We start from the raw sequence: 20,038 nt of genomic DNA, 5'->3' as shown, positions 1-20,038 counted from the left end.
CTAGCTCTTACAACTTAAATTAACCCACAATTCCTATCATGTTTAGCCACATGGCTTGTTACCTTTTCTCAGTAAGGCATTCTCATCTTGTTTCCTCTGTGTTTGGCTGACCCCTGCATCTCTGTCTTTCCTCTTCCCAGAATTCTCCTAGTCTGTTTGTCCCACCTATATTCCCTGCCTGGCTACTGGCCAATCAGCATTATTATTAAACCAATACTAGTGACAAATCTTTTTTTTTTTTTTTTTTTTTTTTTTTGGTTTTTCGAGACAGGGTTTCTCTGTGGCTTTGGAAGCTGTCCTGGAACTCACTCTGTAGACCAGGCTGGCCTCGAACTCACAGAGATCAGCCTGCCTCTGCCTCCCGAGTGCTGGGATTAAAGGCGTGTGCCACCAACGCCCGGCACGAGTGACAAATCTTTACAGTATACAAGAACATCTTCCCACAGCACCTAGGACTCCAGTATTGTCAGTCCTTATTGTATGTAACATACAATAAAGGCTATTTAACTCAATGTTTGATAGTACAGCAAACATACTATAATAGTGCAAAATTAGAAAAATTACCGTCTTCAAAAAAGGCAATTATAACAGCCGGGGGTAGGTGGTACATACCTTTAATCCCAGCATTCAGGAGACAGATGCAGGTGGATCTTTTTGAGTTCAAAGACAACCTGGTCTATAAAAGCTAGTTCCAGGACAGCCTCTAAAGCCACAGAGAAACCCTGTCTAAAAGAGAAAAAGAAAAAAATTATAGCAATTTTAGAAAAACATTCTTAAAAATGCATTGGGTTGCTGAAAGCTAGAATGTTTACCTTAGAACGTATTGATTTGGCTTCTACACTTGGGGTCTTAATTTAAAAGAAAATGTGCAAACAGGTTGATTTACAGACAAACCGATGAAAAAGTTAAAGAATGAATTGTTCAAGAAAAACTTAATATTGTGTAGATAAATGGGATGAGGGAAAACACCTGGAGTGTAACCTCTGTAAAATTTCTCCCACTTCCATCTCTCTTCCAAAATAAGTAAATATAAAGAAAATTGCTTGGGTGCTCCTGCTTGTATAGAAAAATGTGGTGCATTGAATAATGAGCCAAATGTGTTGTTCTTTGTTGTTGTTTCCTTTTTTGTTAGTTTGTTTGTTCATTTTTGTTTTTTTTCAAGACAGGGTGTCTCTGTAACTTTAGAAGCTGTCCTAGAACTAGACCAGGCAGGTCTCAAATTCACAGAGATTCTCCTGCCTCTGCCTCCCAAGTGCTGGGACTAAAGGCCTGCCCTGACACCGCCCTGTTGAGCCAAATGTTTTAGAATGAAATATATACTGGGATTGTTTTAAAAAACTCAATATAGCCAGGTGGTGGTGGCACACTCCTTTAATCCCAGCACTCAGGAGGCAGAGGCAGGCGATCTCTGTGAGTTCGAGGCTGGGCTGGACCAACAGCCTCCAAAACAATACAGAGAAACCCTGTTTCATAAAAACAAAAAAACAAAAACCAAAAAAAAAATCTCAATATATATTGCTCATTGAACATAACAGAGTGTGATCCAGGCAAGCTGGGGTTTTCGAATGTGATCCTATCTCAAACATGAAAACATAATTATTTTCAGCTGTATGTTCCTATATTTGATACACGTGATACTGTCTTTTTTTTTGTTTGTTTTTCGAGACAGGGTTTCTCTGTGGCTTTGGAGGCTGTCCTGGAACCCACATTGTAGACCAGGGTGGCCTCGAACTCACAGATCCACCCTCCTCTGCCTCCCGAGTGCTGGGATTAAAGGCAGGCGCCACCAAAGCCCTGCATGATATTGACTTACAATGTAAAGTTAGCAAGGTCACCAATTGCAGCCTAAGGCAAGCACTATTGGAATGCAAATCTCTGCAGATCTGGAAAAATTCTTTGGGTTTCTCACTGTAAGCACATTGTTACCTTAAGGGAGGTGCTGCTGTCACTTAGGCTTCACTAGCCAATCAGGACCACCACACAAACCTGCCAGTCAGGAGAATCCACCGCTCTTCCGGGTGCCATGTTGAATTCTTGGATTTGTAGTGGAGCACGACCAGTGGTTTTGTGAGCTGTGAGCACTGCTGCAGGGAGCTGTGAAGGAAGCATGGCCGAGTCGGGAAGACCTGACAAGGTGAGCTATGGGCTGTGGGACTCAGAAAGGAAGAAATTGTTGAGCCTTGAAAGCTGGTGTGTGAAGTCTTCCCTGGAAATGCATGTGGACCTATGGCTAGATTAGGTGTCCGGGGAAATCCCATGTGGTCCTTAGAACTCCCTGGATGCAGGTGGCTGTCACTGAATATCTTCACTCTGTAAGCTGCACTATACACAGGGAGCTGTGTGTAGAAATATTTTTGCAGTCAAAGTCATCAAGTCCTGCTAGCTTTCTCCTTTAGAAAGCATATTTCTTTCATATGGAAAGATACCAGGTGACAACCATGTGAAAAGGAAACACACTGTTGTGTTGGGGCTGACCTGAGGAATCAAGGTCATCTGTGAGGCCCTCCTGTAATGAGAAGAAACACAGCTCCTTCTCAAACCCTGGAACAGGATTAGTAGTGCCTGAAACAGCCTGGGTCTTAGGCCTTGGGAGCTTTTCGTAAGAGCCTGATGCACTGAAAATGAAATAGATCTCCTTTTCTAACACCAGGATTGTTCTTGCAAGAGCTGGTTATGGTTTAGGGTCAGGACCTGTGTGGTGGGCTTGATTCACATCCTGAGAACCCAAGTCTTCCAACCACATGGAAATGTGATTATCAGTTCAAAAGCCACGGGGCTAAGTCAGTAATATTCTTGGGAAGCCCTGTGCTCCCTTGTGTAGCATTGATTGGTTGTCCTTCTGCTGAGTTGGTCCCACTGCGTGTCAGTTTCTGCTGACCTCATAGAAGTTCCCATTTCCCCTCTGGAAGTAGTGTACAACATGCTAACTTTTAAAGAAGCTTACCTGGCATGACACAAGCTTGTGTGAGACCTCCCCTACCCAGCTTTTATTTGTTTTTACCTTCTACTTTTCATCTCTCTCATCCCCTGGTGCTTGCCCTTAAGGACTGTGTCCCTGGAGAATGGCCCGCACTCTCAGGTCACTGGTGTACTTAAGGAATAATTCTTGGAGTATCTTTGGTATTTAAGTATCCCAACTACGTAAGTGGCTAGACTTGCAGTCTCCTGTCCCTATTTAAAGGTTTTACTTGAAGCCTTAACCTAAGAGACTTAAGGATGACAGCATATGTGCAGTGTAAATCTTTTCTAGGCTCTCTCCTCTTTGAGAATTAGTAAGAGAAGTATGCATGCTGTCAGTATAGAGATTTTTCTTCATTAATATCCTAAATTTTTGAGTAATTTCTCCTTGGAAATGTGTATTAATTCTAAAACTAGTGTACCTCCAGCCTTTTAGAAAAATGGCTTTGAGACAAGCTCTATTATGTCCACCTTGGTGACCTTAATCCCATTCTGTGGCTCTCCTGGTCAATGACATTGCTGTCCTATATTGCATCTTTAAAATTCTTAAATGACTGTGCTACTTCAGAGTTTTAAAATTACCCATTTGAGTCATGTATTCCTCTACCCATTGTAGTCTCAGGAAAAGGAATTGCAAGTGGACCATGATTTCTGCCTTCAGACAAGTCTAGGCACAATAATTCATTGTGTAAACTGCAGAGGGAAACATGGTAGGCAATCACCTGCTAGAGTCACCATTGTGAAAAGGGACATGATTGGCAGGCAGAAGTGATTTTGTAATTTCACAGCATGTATGAATTCATGCCATGCAAATGAAGACAAAACAGCTTAGTGGGTATACAGTGTGATAAGGTTGGCTAGAGCCATTGGATATTGAATCCCCATAGCAAACTCCCCTATGCATGTATGTTTAGTCCTGCTTGACACAGTTAAATCAACTCAGAGATTTGAAAAACAGACCATTGCCTGTGACTCTCTGTCAGATAAGAGATCATTCATAGTTTGATTCCTTTTCTCTCGATTGCTGCTAGTTTTTAATTCTGTTTGAGCAATATTCCCTGTATCTTAGGCTTACTTCACAACTATGTAATTGAGAATTGCTTTGAACACCTAACCCTGCCTCTGCTGGCCATTGCTGGGAAGGGAATCCTTACTGAGCCTTGAGTGGTCAGTAAGAAGGAAAAGAGATGAGTGGGTGAGTGTTCTCTAATCTCTCTGACTTGTATTGGGAAATTACAAATGAAGGGATGTGTGCAAGTACTTAACTCATTGAACAGCTTTGAACCTGGTGTACTGATGGTGCACAGAAAGGAAGAGGCAGCCAGCAAGGTGAGAGCTTTTCTGCTTTGACAATAATTAATATTAGCAGTGTGGAGTTATGTACTAAATTTTAGAGCATCAACAAATGTTCTGACCATTTCTTGGGGGCCACACACCAAAGCAATCAAGCTTCTGGATAGACAACTGACATTATGATGGAAACAAATTATTGCATTTACCCTAGTCCAACCAAAGAGGAAGGTCTGGGTAAAATGTTATGGCACTTTCTAACAAACTGTTATTTTCCTTGTTTAAGTTGCTCTGGTGGATAGAAATGGTATGAGTAATCTTTGGTATGCTATCATATAAATCCCTACTCTCTTGAGTGCATGACTGTGAAGCCTTTTAACTCACGAAAACAATTCTTGGAGATTTTATTTATATCATGTACACAGTCATTTTCCTGCCTCCAAGTCCTACCACAACTCTTCCGTTGTTCTCATTCATGGCCTCTTTTAATTTTAACAACAGTTAAGCAATAACCACGGTTGTTGTTGGAATGCAACATCTGCTTATCTCTAAGACTTCACAGCTCTGGAACAATGGGTAGACTATGCTGAACCCTGAATAGGTAAAGGAATGTGCACACAAAGGATGCTGTGCCTTGGAAGAGGAACAGGAAGTGCTGTGGGGATACAAGAATTTCTAGTAAAACACCATGCCCTGCACTAGGGGTCTGTCTGCTGGGTTGGAAGGGCTGAGCTGGTAAGGCTGTGCTATCTGAGTCCCTTGATCTCTGATCATTCAGTAGGGGAGATGCTAATTCCCTGAGGCCCAGGCAGCTGGGCCCTATCTACCATGTTACTCTGGGAAGGCTTAGCAATCAGGAGCACCAATGGAAGGTAACTTGCAGATTCTTTTTCGGGATCTCCTGTGATACACCTACAGGAAGCCGTGAGGGAAACCACAAACCATGTCTTGATGAGTATGTGTTCAGTGTCTTCACCCTCACAGAGTAGGAGGAGCTGTTGATAAGCTGTCACAGTTGATGGGACTGGAATAAACCACCAGACTGTGAGTGTTTTTGATTCATGTGGATTCCTTGCAGAGTGGGAGGTTCTATATCACTGGTTATCAGAGTCTATGATGCATATAATATCACTGTCCAGTGTACACAAAGAGGCATCTCTTTTGGTGTACAATGGGAAGACAGATTGGAAACATGAAAATCTAGTTTGTAGAATTATGAATGTTCTATTCCACTTTCAGACTCATGTTTAAATGTTACAGGTAATTTAGTAATTGTTAGAAAGGGGTGATAGTGATCATCCTTCAGCAATACATGATCAGAATAATTTTTAAGTTTCTGCTACCAGCAGCTATAATGGCTTGATTCAGGGAAGCTCATTCAATTCCAGGGGAGAAAAAATGTTCTGAGATGCAGAGGTTTTTCAGGTGTGCATGGTGTTTGAGCAGGTAGAAAGGGAAGACTCCTCGTCACCTACCATAATCCATATGAAAGGAAATAGAGATAAAATTTTCCTTCTACACTGTTTTATGACTGGGCATTAGTAGGGCAGTGTTGGACTGAAATTATAAAGGGCTATGAGAACTTGTGGAGCTATAGCACAAGATCCCCTCCATTTGCAGAGAGCTCTTGAATTGGATCCCTTCAAATGTCAATAGCTGTAGGATCAGAAACATAACAATCTAAGGTTCACTTTGCATTAATTTGGGGGAGTTGCAAAGTCTGTGTATGTTTAATTTCTCTAAACAAAGAATAATAGGTTGCTTCATAACATTGGGCAAGATCACTGTTTTCCTTGCTGAGTTTTCTTTGGTTTTTAAATTAAAGTTTAACAATACTTTTCTGCTTTTGTCTTTAGCTTTTTCTCCTAATTGCTTTCATTCTTTCACAAATATTGTACAAATTTTTTATTGTTATAACTTTGTCCTTAGTAAAGAAGTTAAAATGTGACAACATGTCATATATTTTCATAATCCTCTTACAAATTCTGAGTGTTTTCACTTTGCATATAGCTTTGCAGTCAGATATTCTGTTATAAATCATTGGGAGCCGGGCAGTTGTAGCCACGCCTTTAATCCCAGCACTTGGGAGGCAGAGGCAGGAGGATCCCTGAGTTTGAGGCTGGGCTGGCCTGACAGCCTCCAAAACAATGCAGAGAAAACCTGTCTCGAAAAAACCAAAAAAAAAATAGTTAAGTCATGGGAATTATCTTTTGATTGAATTCAATTCATGCTGTAAATTTTCCATATTGATGCATCATGTTCCTGGGATAATTTATTTGTTTTATTTATATAGGTTTTTTTGTTGTTGTTTTTGCTCTGTGAAAAACAGTTTATTGGATAAAGAGTACTTTCAGCCTTAGCAGGTGGCTCTGCACATATTCTTGGAGGGAATGCCCCTTATTCTGATCCCAACACCCAAAGGGGGAGGCTTGTAACTGTAGGAAGAAGGTTTTCCTACCTGCCCTATCCTGCAGCAGATTTCAAATAATCACTCAGAGGGTTAAAATTCCTTTGATTGCCTGGCCAGTTACTCAATCTCACTGTGATCTTGCTCTTACTACTGAATGCTGAGGACTCTCCTCTGACTCCACCCCCAGTACCAGAATTCTGTGTCTATGGCTTTCCCACCTATACCTCCTGACTTGCTACTAATGAATCAAGTTGCAGCATCAAGTTTGAAGCACACTTACTGAAAGTAAAACTAAGTATTTATTGTAGAAATTACTCACAAGAGACCAAACAAGTAACCCAGATGAGCCGAGTCGTTTTCTGCTGCCGAACTGGAAGCCGGAAGCCGGAAAAAGAGACCAAGACTTCCGTTGTTCAGTCTTTTATACCTTCCCCCACTCCCCTGTAATGCCCCTAGCCATGCCCAAAAGTGGGCCTGGCTAGTGACGTAGTTCACCGCCTAGATCCGTATACGTCTTTAGTCATGCCTAAAGTGGGTGTGTTTAGCGGTGTGGTAAACAGCTCTTTTATTACCTCATCTGTATGCACCTCTAGTAAGTCACATGGTTAATGGCAACATTGTTTTCCTCCTACAATTCCCCTTTTAGTCTAAAAAGGATATTTAAACTTAAAACAACTAACTTGTGTCAATGATCAAAATGTATCAAACATCTATCCCATCTAAACCTAAACTTATCTGAAAGAAACACCCAAGTCTGAACAACTCTTTCCAATCCCAACTCTAAAATAATTGAAAACCAACACTAACAGGTATAAACTATCCTATGATATCAATACTTTGCATCCGTGTAGAAGGTAAGAACTCCAGAAATAGGTGTTTGCCTCACGATACGGGGAAGAATCCAAATTGTTTTCTTTATGAATTTGATTCTCTCTGTTTTGGGATAGTTATTACTAATAGTTCCCAAAAAGTCACTTCAAGCTATTTGCTAATACTCATTATCCTTCCATAAGGAAATTTCATCATTTGTTAAAGGTACAATAATTTCAGCTGGGTCTTTCCCAGTCAGTTGACAAAGCCTTAACTTACCTTTTAATATCAAATCGGAGATATTTTCTATATAGGCTTTCAGTTTTTTATTCTGTTTATGTGGCAGAAATACCCATTCTAGTATGATGTCTTCCCTCTACATTAATATTCCTGAGGGGTATTCTCTTTTTTTTTTTTTTGTTTTTTGTTTTTGTTTTTTTGTTTTTCGAGACAGGGTTTCTCTGTGGCTTTGGAGGCTGTCCTGGAACTAGCTCTTGTAGACCAGGCTGGCCTCGAACTCACAGAGATTCACCTGCCTCTGTCTCCCAAGTGCTGGGATTAAAGGCGTGCACCACCAACGCCCGGCTTGAGGGGTATTCTCTAGATGGTAAAATAACCAGAATACACTCTAGCTTTGGATCCACACGGTCCACATGTGCTTCTAATATTCTCTTTTCTACCCATTCTAATTCTTTTTCAGCTTCAGCTGATAGTACTCATGGGCTCTTTAGGTCTCTATCTCCTTTAAAGCCATTTTCAGGTGTTTTATTCTTTATTTTTTTAAAGATTTATTTATTTATTACAGATACAGTTTGTCTACATGCCAGAAGAGAGCATGCACCAGACTGAATTGTAGATGGTTGTGAGCCACCATGTGGTTGCTGGGAATTAAACTCAGGACCTCTGGAAGAACAGTCAGTGCTCTTAACCTCTGAGCCATCTCTCCAGCCCCTTTTCAGGTGTTTTAAATCATGCCCTTAACACCGAGAATTGTCTGTAACTGAAAGATTTCTCCTAATAGTTTTTGAAGATCATTAAGAGTCCAGTAATGATCTCTTCTGATCTGTACTTTCTGCGGTCTAATTTTCTGAGTGTCTATTTTATAACCTAAATAGTTAATAGATTCTCCTCTTTGTATTTTTTCTGGGGCAATTTGTAATCCCCAGTGAGGCAAAGTTTCTTTTACTGCTTCAAATATCTTTTCCAAAGTATCCTTATTTGAATCAGACAGTAATATGTCATCCATATAATGATATATTAATGAATGTGGAAATATTTTATGAATTATTTCTAGTGGTTTATTCACAAAATAGTGACACAAAGTTGGGCTATTTAACATGCCTTGAGGTAGTACCTTCCACTGGAATCTCTGTACCAGCCAGGAACTATTATAGGTAGGTACCGTGAAGGCAAAGTTTTCTCTGTCATTTTCTTGTAACGGCATGGTGAAGAAGCAATCTTTTAAGTCTATAACTATAATTGGCCAATCCTTAGGTATTAGAGAAGGTAATGGCATACCAGGTTGTAGAGACCCCATAGGCTGAATTACCTTGTTGATGGCTCTAAGATCACTAACCATTCTCCACTTACCAGACTTCTTCTCCTCCTAATCTTTTGGGGATGTTGAGAAAATTTGGGATTATAATCAAGTCCTGACAGGAGTATTCTGTGTGTCTGCATCATCTCAGCCAGTCACATTGAAGATGTTCTGGATGCAGACCTCAGAGGAAACTGCAACGAAGATGCTCTGAGATACTGGAACATCTGGGACATCATCTGTCCTCATAGGTGATTTCTCAGGTGATCTTCCTTTATGAAACCTGACTATTCTTAAGGTGGAATTAATCCACAGTCTCTCATTTCCTATGGAAATAAAAGTCAAACCTCTTTCCGAATCTAACATATGTTTTGACATCTATTTTGAAGTCAGAACATTTCTAAGATATTTGGGGGGGGGGTTAATCCAGTAGCATTTACACTCAGAAGTCTCCTAGTAGTTATTGTTCACACATTAGCATTCAGACATTTTAAAGACAACACAATAATATAAATCCAGACTGCCTGTATTTTCTATCTTTATGTGACTTATTATTTTTTATTACTCTATTTTTATGACTTTCTCCAGACCCTATCCTTAAGTCACATAAGGTACAGATGAAGCAATTGCTATTCAATGCAAAGACATTTTGCTAGTCTTATGGTTTGGTTTGGTTTGGTTTTTAAACTAAGTTTTCTCTGCATAGAACTGGCTGTCCTGAACTGGCTCTACAAACGAGGCTGGCCTCAACTCAGAGATCCTCCTGACTCTGTCTCCCAAGGAATAGCAATAAAGGTGAGGCCAACATGTCTGGATTCATTTGGTTTTATATTATGGACTGATGAGCCTTGAAAGTAGGATTTTGAGTGTGTGTCAATCATATAGTTTTGTGCTGAGCTTCACTCACATCTTGAATATTGGAATATGACAAAGGGTATCATCCCATTTCTCAGAATGGCATGTATTTATATAAGTAATAGTAGCTGGGCCTTCTGATTCATTGGAATGCAGTGTGTGACATTATTCCTGTCTTTTGTGTTTGATTAGAAATTTTTTGAATAAGTGAGAGTTTGGTCTGAATGCATGAATATTTACCACATGTGTGCCTGGTCCACACAGTAGTCAGAAGATGTGCTCAGAACTCCTGATCTTGGAGTAATGGATAGCAAGCACCCATGTGAGTGCTTTTAGCTGAGCCCCTATCTATAAGATCAGTAAGAGGTTTTAACTGTTGAGGTATTGCTCCTGTACTTTGCTGTTAATTTCAGAAACCACGTTTTCATTTCATTCATTTTCAGCTTTTCACTAGGACATTTCAGGTTTCTGGGAGATGAATACAGAACAGAATTTATAACTCTGTATAGGAACTTCATTAAGCATCCCTTGAGTTCTTTCTACCTAGAATATTTGTTTGATTGACTTTGCATGGTAGGCAGGGTCTTAATATGTATCCCTTGCTGTCCTGAAACTCCTTTCATAGACCATGCTGGCATCTAAGACAATGAGATATGTAAATGGGTTTTTCCTATCCCAACCTCCCACTCAGAAATAACCAACATGGAATCATAAAATTATTGATAGATGCTCTACTGATAGTTCAGGCTTGTTATTAGCTAATTCTTACATTTACATTTCTCATAATTCTGATCTATCTTTGCCATGTGACTTGGTAACTTTTCTCAGTACAGCATGCCCATCTTGCTTCTTTCTGTGTCTCTGGTGACTTTCCTCTGACTGCAAATCTGCCTTCTTCCCCCCAACATCCTCTCAGTCTGTTTTTCCTGCTTAACGTCATCCTGTCCAGCTAAGGCCAGTAAGGTCTTTAATACCTAATAAGAGTTAAACATATTTATAGTGTACAAAAGAGACTGTTTCTCAGCATTTCTTCCTTGTTATCTAAGTAAAAAGAAGGTTTTACTTTTAGCATAGTACAACTATATAAAACAGAAACAATTAAATAATCATTAAATGTACAACATCTAGTCCATTTGTATTTGGCAAAATTAGGGTAAGTACTTTATTATCTACTTATTTTTGTGAGTTCAAAGTTTTGTGCCTAATTTAATTTCTGTTATAATCAAGGAAAATTATAACTATCTGATGTCCATTGAAGACCCCAGAATGGTGTTAAATTACCTAATGACAGAGAGATCTGGCTATGTAGACAGTTACCCTAGGTTCTTCTGTGATGTTGAGGAATCAAACTTCCACTTACAAACCTAAAATATCCAAGAGACTTTATTTTTTAGACGCAGGGCTGCCCTACCCTGTCTTGGCAACATTCATCAGTTGCTTTAACTTTGTGTCCTGCTTGTGCAGTTTGGATATCATATTGTTAGTAGTTGAGACTAGGGCAGTTTCTTGTCCAAATGGCCAGCTTTTTTCATGAAGAAAGAGAACTCGCTGAACAGTGATGGCACATGCCTTTAATTGAAGCATAAGGAGGCATTGACCAGTAGATCTCTCTTAGTTAGAGACCAGTATGGTCAACAGTTTCCAAAGGTACAGAGAAACCCTATCTTGAGAAAGAGAGAGAGAGGTCCACATGGAGTTTTTTCAGTGGCCATCATTCTCTTTTGAAGTAAATTGGTTTCACCACTAGCAGACATGTCTCATGTTGAGAAAAGTGTAAGAACATTTTAAATGTCATATTCCCTTAGTCTCTGAAGGGTTTGAATATTATCACAAATATATCTCTGTATGATCTTGAAAAATACTGGACTATGTATTTCTTTTTTTTGTTTTGTTTTTGGATTTTCGAGACAGGGTATCTCTGCAGCTTTGGAGGCTGTCCTGGAACTCACTTTATAGACCAGGCTGGCCTCGACCTCACAGAGATCCGCGTGCCTCTGCCTCCAGAGTGCTGGGATTAAAGGCGTGTGCCACCAATGCCCGGCCCCTATGTATTTCTTTTTTATCCAAATAGCTTTTGAGAAATAAAGCTTCATATTGTATAACTAAACAAGCAGTACAGATAGAGCTATATAGGTAATACCTTAAGCAAAACTAGAAGAGGAAAATAAACATAAATTGGTATCAATTTACAAAATATCTTTTTTCCCTCATTATATGTTTTATTTACATTAGAAACATGAATGCTTCACATGTCAATCAAAGCTCCCTCTCGCACCCCTCCTCCCTTGTCCCTCCACCAGAACCCCTGAAAACCCCCACCCAATCCCCATATCATTCCCCAGGGAGGGTGAGGCCCTCCTTGGGTGTTGTCCAGAGTCTGTCATTTCATTCAGGACAGGACCTAGGCCCTTCCCCAAGTGTCCAGGCTATGAGAGAGCATCCCTCTATTTGGAATGGGCTCCCAAAGTACCATGGAATGTACTCCATGGTAAACACTGATCTACTATCCATGCCCCAGTGATTTCTGTGGCCTCCTCCCTGGCACTACATTCATGGAGTCTGGATCAGTCTCCTGTTGGTCTCTTAGCCATCAGTCTGGGGTTCAAGGGCTCCTCCTTGTCCAGTCAGCTGTCTTTGTGGGTTTCACCAGTACAGTCTTGACCCCTTTGCTCGTCACTCCTCCATCTCTGTCACTGGGTTCCTGCAGGTCAGCTCAGTGTTTAGCTGTGGGTATCTGTCTCTGCTTCCAACTGTCACAGAATGAAGGTTCTAGGCAGTCATCAACCTTATCATCAAGGAGGGGCTATTAATGTAGTCTTTCCACTATTGCTTAGTTTGCCAGTTGGTGTTATCCTTGTACATCGCTGGAAATCTCTCCTCAAGCCTATAAGGACTCGATCTATTATGGTATCTCTCATCCTGCTCTCCTCTATTCCTACGTCGACTCAACCTTCCTGCTCCCCCATGCCTTCTTCTCCCCTCCGCTTATCCTCCTCTCTTTTTCCTGGTTCCCTCTCCACTCTCCTGATGTTCCCAATCTGCTCAGGAGATCTTGGCTCATTACATTTCTCAGGGGCATCATACATCTCTCTTGGGAACCTCCCTATTTCTCAGACTCCTGGCACTGGGATTATAGGCTGACACTTCCCTGATCCATATCTGAAATCCATAAATGAGTGAGTACATACCATGTTTATCTTTTTGTGACTGGGTTACCTCACTCAGAATGGTTTCTTCTAGTGCCATCCATTTGTCTTCAAATTTCAAGATTCTATTATTTTTTTCTGATGAGTAGTACTCCATTGTGTAAATGCACATATAATGCTGCTATGAATATAGTGGAACAGACATCCTTGATGTGTGACTGGGTATCTTTTCCTAAGAGTAGTATTGCAGGGTCTTGTGGTAGACTGAGTTCCATTTTCCTGAGGAATCTCCATACCGATTTCCAAAGTGTCTGTACAAGTTTGCACTCCTACCAGCAATGGATGAGTGTTCCCCTTTCTCCACATCCTCTCCAGCACAAACTGTCATTGGTGTTCTTGATTTTAGCCGTTCTGTGATATCTCAAGAGTTGTTTTGATTTGCATTTCCCTAATAGCTAAGGATGTTGAGCATCCTCTTAAGTGTCTCTCAGCCATTTTAGACTCCTCTATTGAGAATTCTCTATTTAGTTGAATCACCACTTTTTAATTGGATCCTTTGGTGTTTTGGAGACTTGTTAAGTCTGAATGGATCAAAGACCTCAGCATAAATCCAGGCACGCTGAACCTGTTAGAAGAGAAAGTGGGAGGTACCCTTGAAGAAATTGTTACCGGAGACTGCTTCATGAACATAACACTAGTAGCACAAACTCTGAGATCAACAATTAATAAGTGGGACCTCCTGAATCTGAGAAGCTTCTGTAAGGCAAAGGACACAATCAGCAAGACAAAAAGGCAGCCCACAGATTGGGAAAAGATATTCACTAACCCCACATCTGAAAGAGGCCTGATCTCCAAAATTTACAATATATCTTTTTAAAAAGTAGAAATGTATGCAGTATAAGAAAAATAACCTTCAATTTGTATCTATTTGCAAACATCATTTTACCAATGTAAAAAAATTTAAGGTTAAAAGTTGTCATTAGATTAAAATACATTGAATAATCGACGCATTTATCTCATCATTTTTGTATCATATCCCCCTTTTTTTCCTTTGGAAAGAAATCCCTGAATTTAATATCCATTGTTTATATTTTTTTCTTCACCATTAACCACTAACAATTTGTAACCATCCTCCCTTAAATGATAATAAGCATCCGTAAACTATTCCTTTGAGAAGGTGGACATCATTCTATAGGGTAGGTACTGTTGTTTGGGTCCATTGACATCTTTGGGGAAACATTGAAAAAATTCAGGATAAATTTTAGGTTTGGGCTGGGGTACATTGTGAGGGTGGACTGATGGGTAATGTCTTCTGTATATATATTTTCCTCATTAGTTTATGAATAAAATACAGATTGGCTGATTGACCAGAAAGGAAGTGATGTAGTTGGGCAGAAGCAGGATATAAGCAGGGACACACAGGAAATCACTCTCTTCTCTGTGAAGATGCTGAGCAGTCATCATGCAGCAGGCAAAGGTATTGCAGGTCTGGCCCAGTAAACCAAGACCATGTGGAAGTACATGGATTAATAGAAGGGTTAAATAATTAAGGCAGAGCTAGCCAAACAAGAAGCCCTCCAACTGCCAACAATGATATAATTGGTATAGTGTCTGTGTGTTCATTTGGAACTGGCATATCTGTAGGACCAGTTTGCTGGAGCAGAAGACTCATGCTTTCAGGGGACCCTCCTTGTGAGTAGCCTTGAACCTGGTTTGGAAGTACAACTTATGAACTACAACAGAGGCATTATGTCTGTAGCCAGGATTTCAGGGTCTTCCATGATATCTGAATTTTTAAAACCAGGAATGAATTCATTGTCTCTCCTCTTCTGTAAAATTAAAAGCATAACTTCTGCCCCAAAGAGGTATACATTTGACTTAAGTTTTGTATTATGTATATTTCTGAAATATGCAGGCTGGCTGATTCTATTGGCTTTCTTTATCCAGTGTCTCTTAGCAGCCAGATAATTTAAATAGAATGCAATAACACATAGGATCCAGACTCTGTGTATTTCCCAACATTTATTGTATTTTTCCTTTATATTACTTACACTCTTTTTAAGGATTTCATCATTTTAAAACTATAAATTTTTTAACTGTACTTCCTCTTTGCTTTCACGAGCCTATGTATATTTTTAAACACACTCTAACCTGTTTAGAATTTTTTTTTCTCTCTTGTCAGTCTTTCTTTACTGCATATCTGTAAACTCTTTCTGGCCTAATAAGAACAATTGTAACATGCTAAGCCAGCCCTCTGGTGGTGTAGCTTAGCTTAGTGCATGGCTGTAATGCAAGGTGACTGGTGGCTGGGTCTTCCACAGGCAGCTGCTGGAAGCTTTTTTTCAATACTGTGGCTGGCATGAGAAACATGAGACTAGGAAGCCAAGCTCCGCAATGTTTCTGTGAGTTTAGACACCTCTTTAAATATTTGTTCGGTCTTGTGTGGAAATTCCAGTCCTTTGGAATGCAACTTGTAGGTGGAGGTTTCCTATCCCTTTTGCCCACTCCAAAATAACAATACAGAATCTTAGTATTTTATTTATAAATGCATGACCAATAACTCAGACTTGTTACTAGTTAGCTCTTTCATTTCAATTACCCCATATATCTTATCGATGCTTTGCCATGTGACTTGGTAACTTTTCTAAGCATGTCCATCTTACTCTTCTCTGTGTCTCTCCACTGCCCTTCTTCCCCCCAGCATCCTCTTGGTATGGTTTTGCCCCTAGCCTTCTGCTCAGTTATAAGACAGTGAGCGCTTAATTACCCAATAAGAGTAATACATATTCACAGTGTACAAAAAGATTGTTCCACAGCAGAAATACACCTGCCTAAGCCTCCTGAGTGCTGGGATTAAAGACAAGAACCAAAATAACCACCTCATCCATCTTTTTTCTAGTTAGTAGTTGTTCATATGACATCTCTAATATGTTATCAGTATTATTGACCTTCTTACTTGTCATTCTTCTTACGTCTGTTAATATACATTTCTCTTGAAAGGCTATATTCTGTTCAAAATATGTAGAAATAACAGAGGTGGGTATCAATATTCAGTTTCCTTCTAAAATGATGTGGTGATTGCATTAGAACTTCTGTCATGGAATACTTGTGAGACTCATCAGAAGTATATGGATATATTTTTAAAGAAGTATCTATTCACAGTGTTGTCAGTGTCATGCTTTTTGTTATACATATATATGGGATATTTTAGAATACAGTGACTTATGATGATGTGCATGTAAATTTCACATCGGACGAGTGGGCTTTGCTGAATCCTTCTCAGAAGAATCTCTACAAAGAAGTGATGCTGGATACCTACAGGAACCTCACTGATATAGGTAAGGCAATGAATTAAATTTCACTTTTTGATTAAGAGGACAATTCTTTCTTTGTAATTGACTCTTTTGTATTTTTGATTGAGAAAGAGGAAGAATGTTGTGAATAAATCAGTCATAGTTATGAGGTTCAATGAAGGTAATATTTTACATTTTGCATAATAACTGAAATGTTTCATATATTTTCTGGTATTATAACTTAGGCTACATTTGGCAAGACAATAATATTGAAGAAGCTGATCAAATACCTACACAATATGGAAGGTAATTTTCATGTGTACCCTCAGATAAATGTGCCTCTAAAGCAATAGTGTAAACAAGCTCAGCTGTATTTATTTACACTTTATTGATAACTATATCAGCATCAAACTATGTGCTTCAATGTAAGGTTGTAAATTTGTAATTGAAATGCATTCCACATAGAAAGAAGACAAGGAATAAATATCTTATCTGATATCACAATATGAATTATAGTCCTGTGCAAGCTGTGCCCTAGAATTTCCAATGAATTTAGTTTCATAGTACAAAGATATTTCAATGTGTACTCATGTTTGATAGGTAATTCACATATGTTCAATATTTTCTAATAAGTAAGTAGTCAAGAGTAAAGAAAAGAAAATAGTCGAGTAATGTTAGTATTATTCATATACATTTATTGACTTTGCTAAGTTTATATGGATATGCACAGAAGCAACATATCTCTCCCAGATTAAGTAAAAAATGAAGTAGTCTCCACTTAGAGTTTACTTTCTGAATGTGATAAAAGTTTATAATTAATTGGTTTTTCATCTTCATTGGGAATGCATCAACAAACTCATATTGCAGAAAAGCCCTATGCATACTAGGAATGTGAAAATTATTTTGATTATCCTGGTTGATGTTGCAAAAGCTATATGATTCAGTATAGAAAAATTTATTACAACAATCAGTGTAGTGAACTTTGAGTTCTTCCTGTTCTCTTAATATATGTGAAAAACCTCATAGAAAAGGAATGCTGTATGGGTGAGTATCAATTTTGAGTTTCTCTTGCTGTGAACAGACACTAAGACCATGGTGACTCTTATAAACAAGAGCATTTGATTGGGACTGACTTAGAGTTTCAAAGAGTTAGTCCATTATTATGGCAGGAAACATGGTGGCATGCAGACATAAGTGGTGCTCAAGAGGAAAATGAGTTCTGCCTCTTTATCTGCCGACAGCAGAAAGAGACTGGGCATAGCTAGAACATATAAAACTTCAAAGTCCGCAGGGCAGTGGTGGTGCACGTCTTTAATCCCAGCACTCAGGAGGCAGAGCCAGGCGGATCTCTGTGAGTTCGAGGCCAGGCTGGACCGACAGCCTCAAACAATACAGAGAAACCCTGTCTCGTAAAACCAAAAAAAAAAATACTTCCTCCATCAAGGTCATTGTTACTCAAAGTTACGTATTCTAATGGTGGCACTAACTATCAGCCAGGCATTCCAACACACGAGACTATGGGGACTATAGCTATTCCAATACCACAGTGAACTGTGTTAATAAAGACCCCCCCACTAACACAGGCATCTTTACAGATACAAAACTTTCCATAATGAAGGGGAACACTGTGGATGCAAAGTGAAAACCTTACAATTTCTCTTTATAAGTAGATCAAATTATGAAATGGATTTTTATGGTTAAATGATTAGTCAGTGTGATAAACATGGTAAAGCATTTCCATTAACAATTATCTTCACAGGTATGAAAAAATTCATACTGAAGAAGAATCCTCTCAGCATATTAAGTGTGGTAAAGCCTTTGTACATCACAGTTATCTACGAATGCAGAAAAGAACACATACTAGAGAAAAATCTTTTGAATGTACTCAGTGTGGTAAAGTCTTTGTAAGTCACACTTATCTCCAAATACATGAAAGAATGCACACCCGAGAGAAACCTTACAAATGTAATCAGTGTGATAAAGGTTTTTCACACTGCAGTAGTCTTCAAGACCATAAAAGAACACATACTGGAGAGAAACCATACGAATGTATTCATTGTGGTAAAGCCTTTGCATACCAAAGTAGTCTTCAAGACCATAAAAGAACACATACTGGAGAGAAGCCCTATGAATGTACTCTATGTGGTAAATGCTTTGCACAGCACAGTTATCTTCAAAATCATAAAAAAATACATATTGGAGAGAAACCCTACCAATGCAATCCATGTGATAAAGCCTTTGCACAACAGAGTAATCTCCAAGTACATGAAAGAATGCATGCTGGAGAGAAACATTACAAATGTAATCAATGTCGTAAAGCCTTTGTCTATTACAAAAATCTCCAAATTCATGAAAGGAGACATACTGGAGAGAAGCCATACAAATGTGATCAATGTGATAAAGCTTTTGCATACCACTGTAGTCTTCAACATCATAAAATAACACATACTAGAGATAAACCCTACATATGTAACCAATGTGATAAAGCCTTTGCACGTCATGGTAACCTTCAACAGCATAAAAGAACACATACTGGAGAGAAACCCTACAAATGTGATCAATGTGATAAAGATTTTGCACACCGCAGTAGTCTTCAACGCCATAAAAGAACACATACTGGAGGGAAACCCTATAAATGTAATCAATGAGGGAAAGGCTTTTTGTCACAGCATTCTCTTCTAAGGCATAAAAAAAGTTATTCTGGGGAGAAAATGAATTAATGTAATTAAGGTAACCAATGTAATCAATGTGACAAAACCTTTATGAAACAGACTTGTCTCTGACTATATAAAAGTAGACATGCTGGATCTAAACATTGTGGTACAGCCTTTGCATGTAGCAGTAATTTTTGAAATCAGGAGAAAAATGAAACTTCAAAGAAACCCGTTATGTAGTAAGCATGGTATTGTAAAGTTCATGGTAGTTTTTATACAAGAATATTACCTGTAATGTTTAATCAATCTGTTAAAACATTTGCATGTAATAATAATCTTTAAGGACATAAAGTAAACATTGAAGGCAGTATGAGTACCATATCTTTTGTAAGATCATTAGCGAATGCAATACATTCACTTATACAAAATTAGTTACTCTGTAGAAAAAAATCTGAAACGTGTCAACATTCTATTCATTCATGATGCTGTCATTCTTTGTTTTGTTTGTACCTGCAAATTGATATGGGCAAAAGCCTCTAAATGTAAAACAATAAACTTTATGATTTCACACTTCTCTTCAATTACATGAAATAACTTATTTCCATGTTTAAAAGATAATGGATGTGTATCAGTGTCTTTTCTGTTTTTGTGGTAAGAATAATGTCTAAGGCAGCTTATAAAAGATTTTTAAATGGCTTATGATTACATCAGATACATGATCACCATGAAAATGGCTTGGCAAGAAGTTTCAGACATGGCGGCTAAAGTAGGAAGCTTCGAGCTCACATCCTCAACCTGCAGCATGAAATAGAGGATGGGTACTGGAAATGTGTGTGGATATAAGCTCTCAAGGCCAACCCCAGTGACATATTTTCTCCAGCAGGATAGCGTTTTCTAAATCTTCCCCAGATGATACCACCTACTTAATATTGCTTTCCATGGCTTCAAGCCTTACAGTTTGATTTCTGTTTTACAATGCGATTCATGATGGGAAAAACTTTGCCTTTAGATGCCTCAACATGCGGGTTAAAGGAATGAACACTTATATGAGAAAAACATTCATGAGTGCAAATTTGCTTAATGAA

General features: G+C 38.9%; 1 protein-coding gene across 1 annotated transcript; it reads left to right on the top strand.

Annotated features, from left to right (window-relative positions):
- The first annotated feature begins 1,943 nt into the window (after window positions 1–1,943).
- Window positions 1,944–19,523, top strand: LOC121139136 (zinc finger protein 120-like). The gene is made up of 4 exons (XM_040742200.1): window positions 1,944–2,134; window positions 16,218–16,344; window positions 16,545–16,605; window positions 18,059–19,523. Exons 1-4 carry the CDS (start codon window positions 2,108–2,110, stop codon window positions 18,945–18,947), a joined length of 1,104 nt encoding a protein of 367 aa, XP_040598134.1. The 5' UTR covers window positions 1,944–2,107; the 3' UTR covers window positions 18,948–19,523.
- The last annotated feature ends 515 nt before the right edge of the window (window positions 19,524–20,038 follow it).

The sequence above is a fragment of the Mesocricetus auratus genome, unplaced genomic scaffold, assembly GCF_017639785.1.
Source record: "Mesocricetus auratus isolate SY011 unplaced genomic scaffold, BCM_Maur_2.0 Super-Scaffold_6731, whole genome shotgun sequence".
Classification (NCBI taxonomy): domain Eukaryota; kingdom Metazoa; phylum Chordata; class Mammalia; order Rodentia; family Cricetidae; genus Mesocricetus; species Mesocricetus auratus.
This window is presented reverse-complemented; position numbering and strand designations above follow the sequence as displayed.

What these genes read in the sequence shown, in the direction of transcription:
- LOC121139136 (XM_040742200.1), top strand. Translation starts at nt 2,108, where the DNA reads ATGGCCGAGTCGGGAAGACCTGACAAG. An exon ending in AGTCGGGAAGACCTGACAAG is followed by an intron (nt 2,135 to 16,217) that starts GTGAGCTATGGG and finishes GGGATATTTTAG; the next exon opens with AATACAGTGACTTATGATGA. An exon ending in CAGGAACCTCACTGATATAG is followed by an intron (nt 16,345 to 16,544) that starts GTAAGGCAATGA and finishes ATTATAACTTAG; the next exon opens with GCTACATTTGGCAAGACAAT.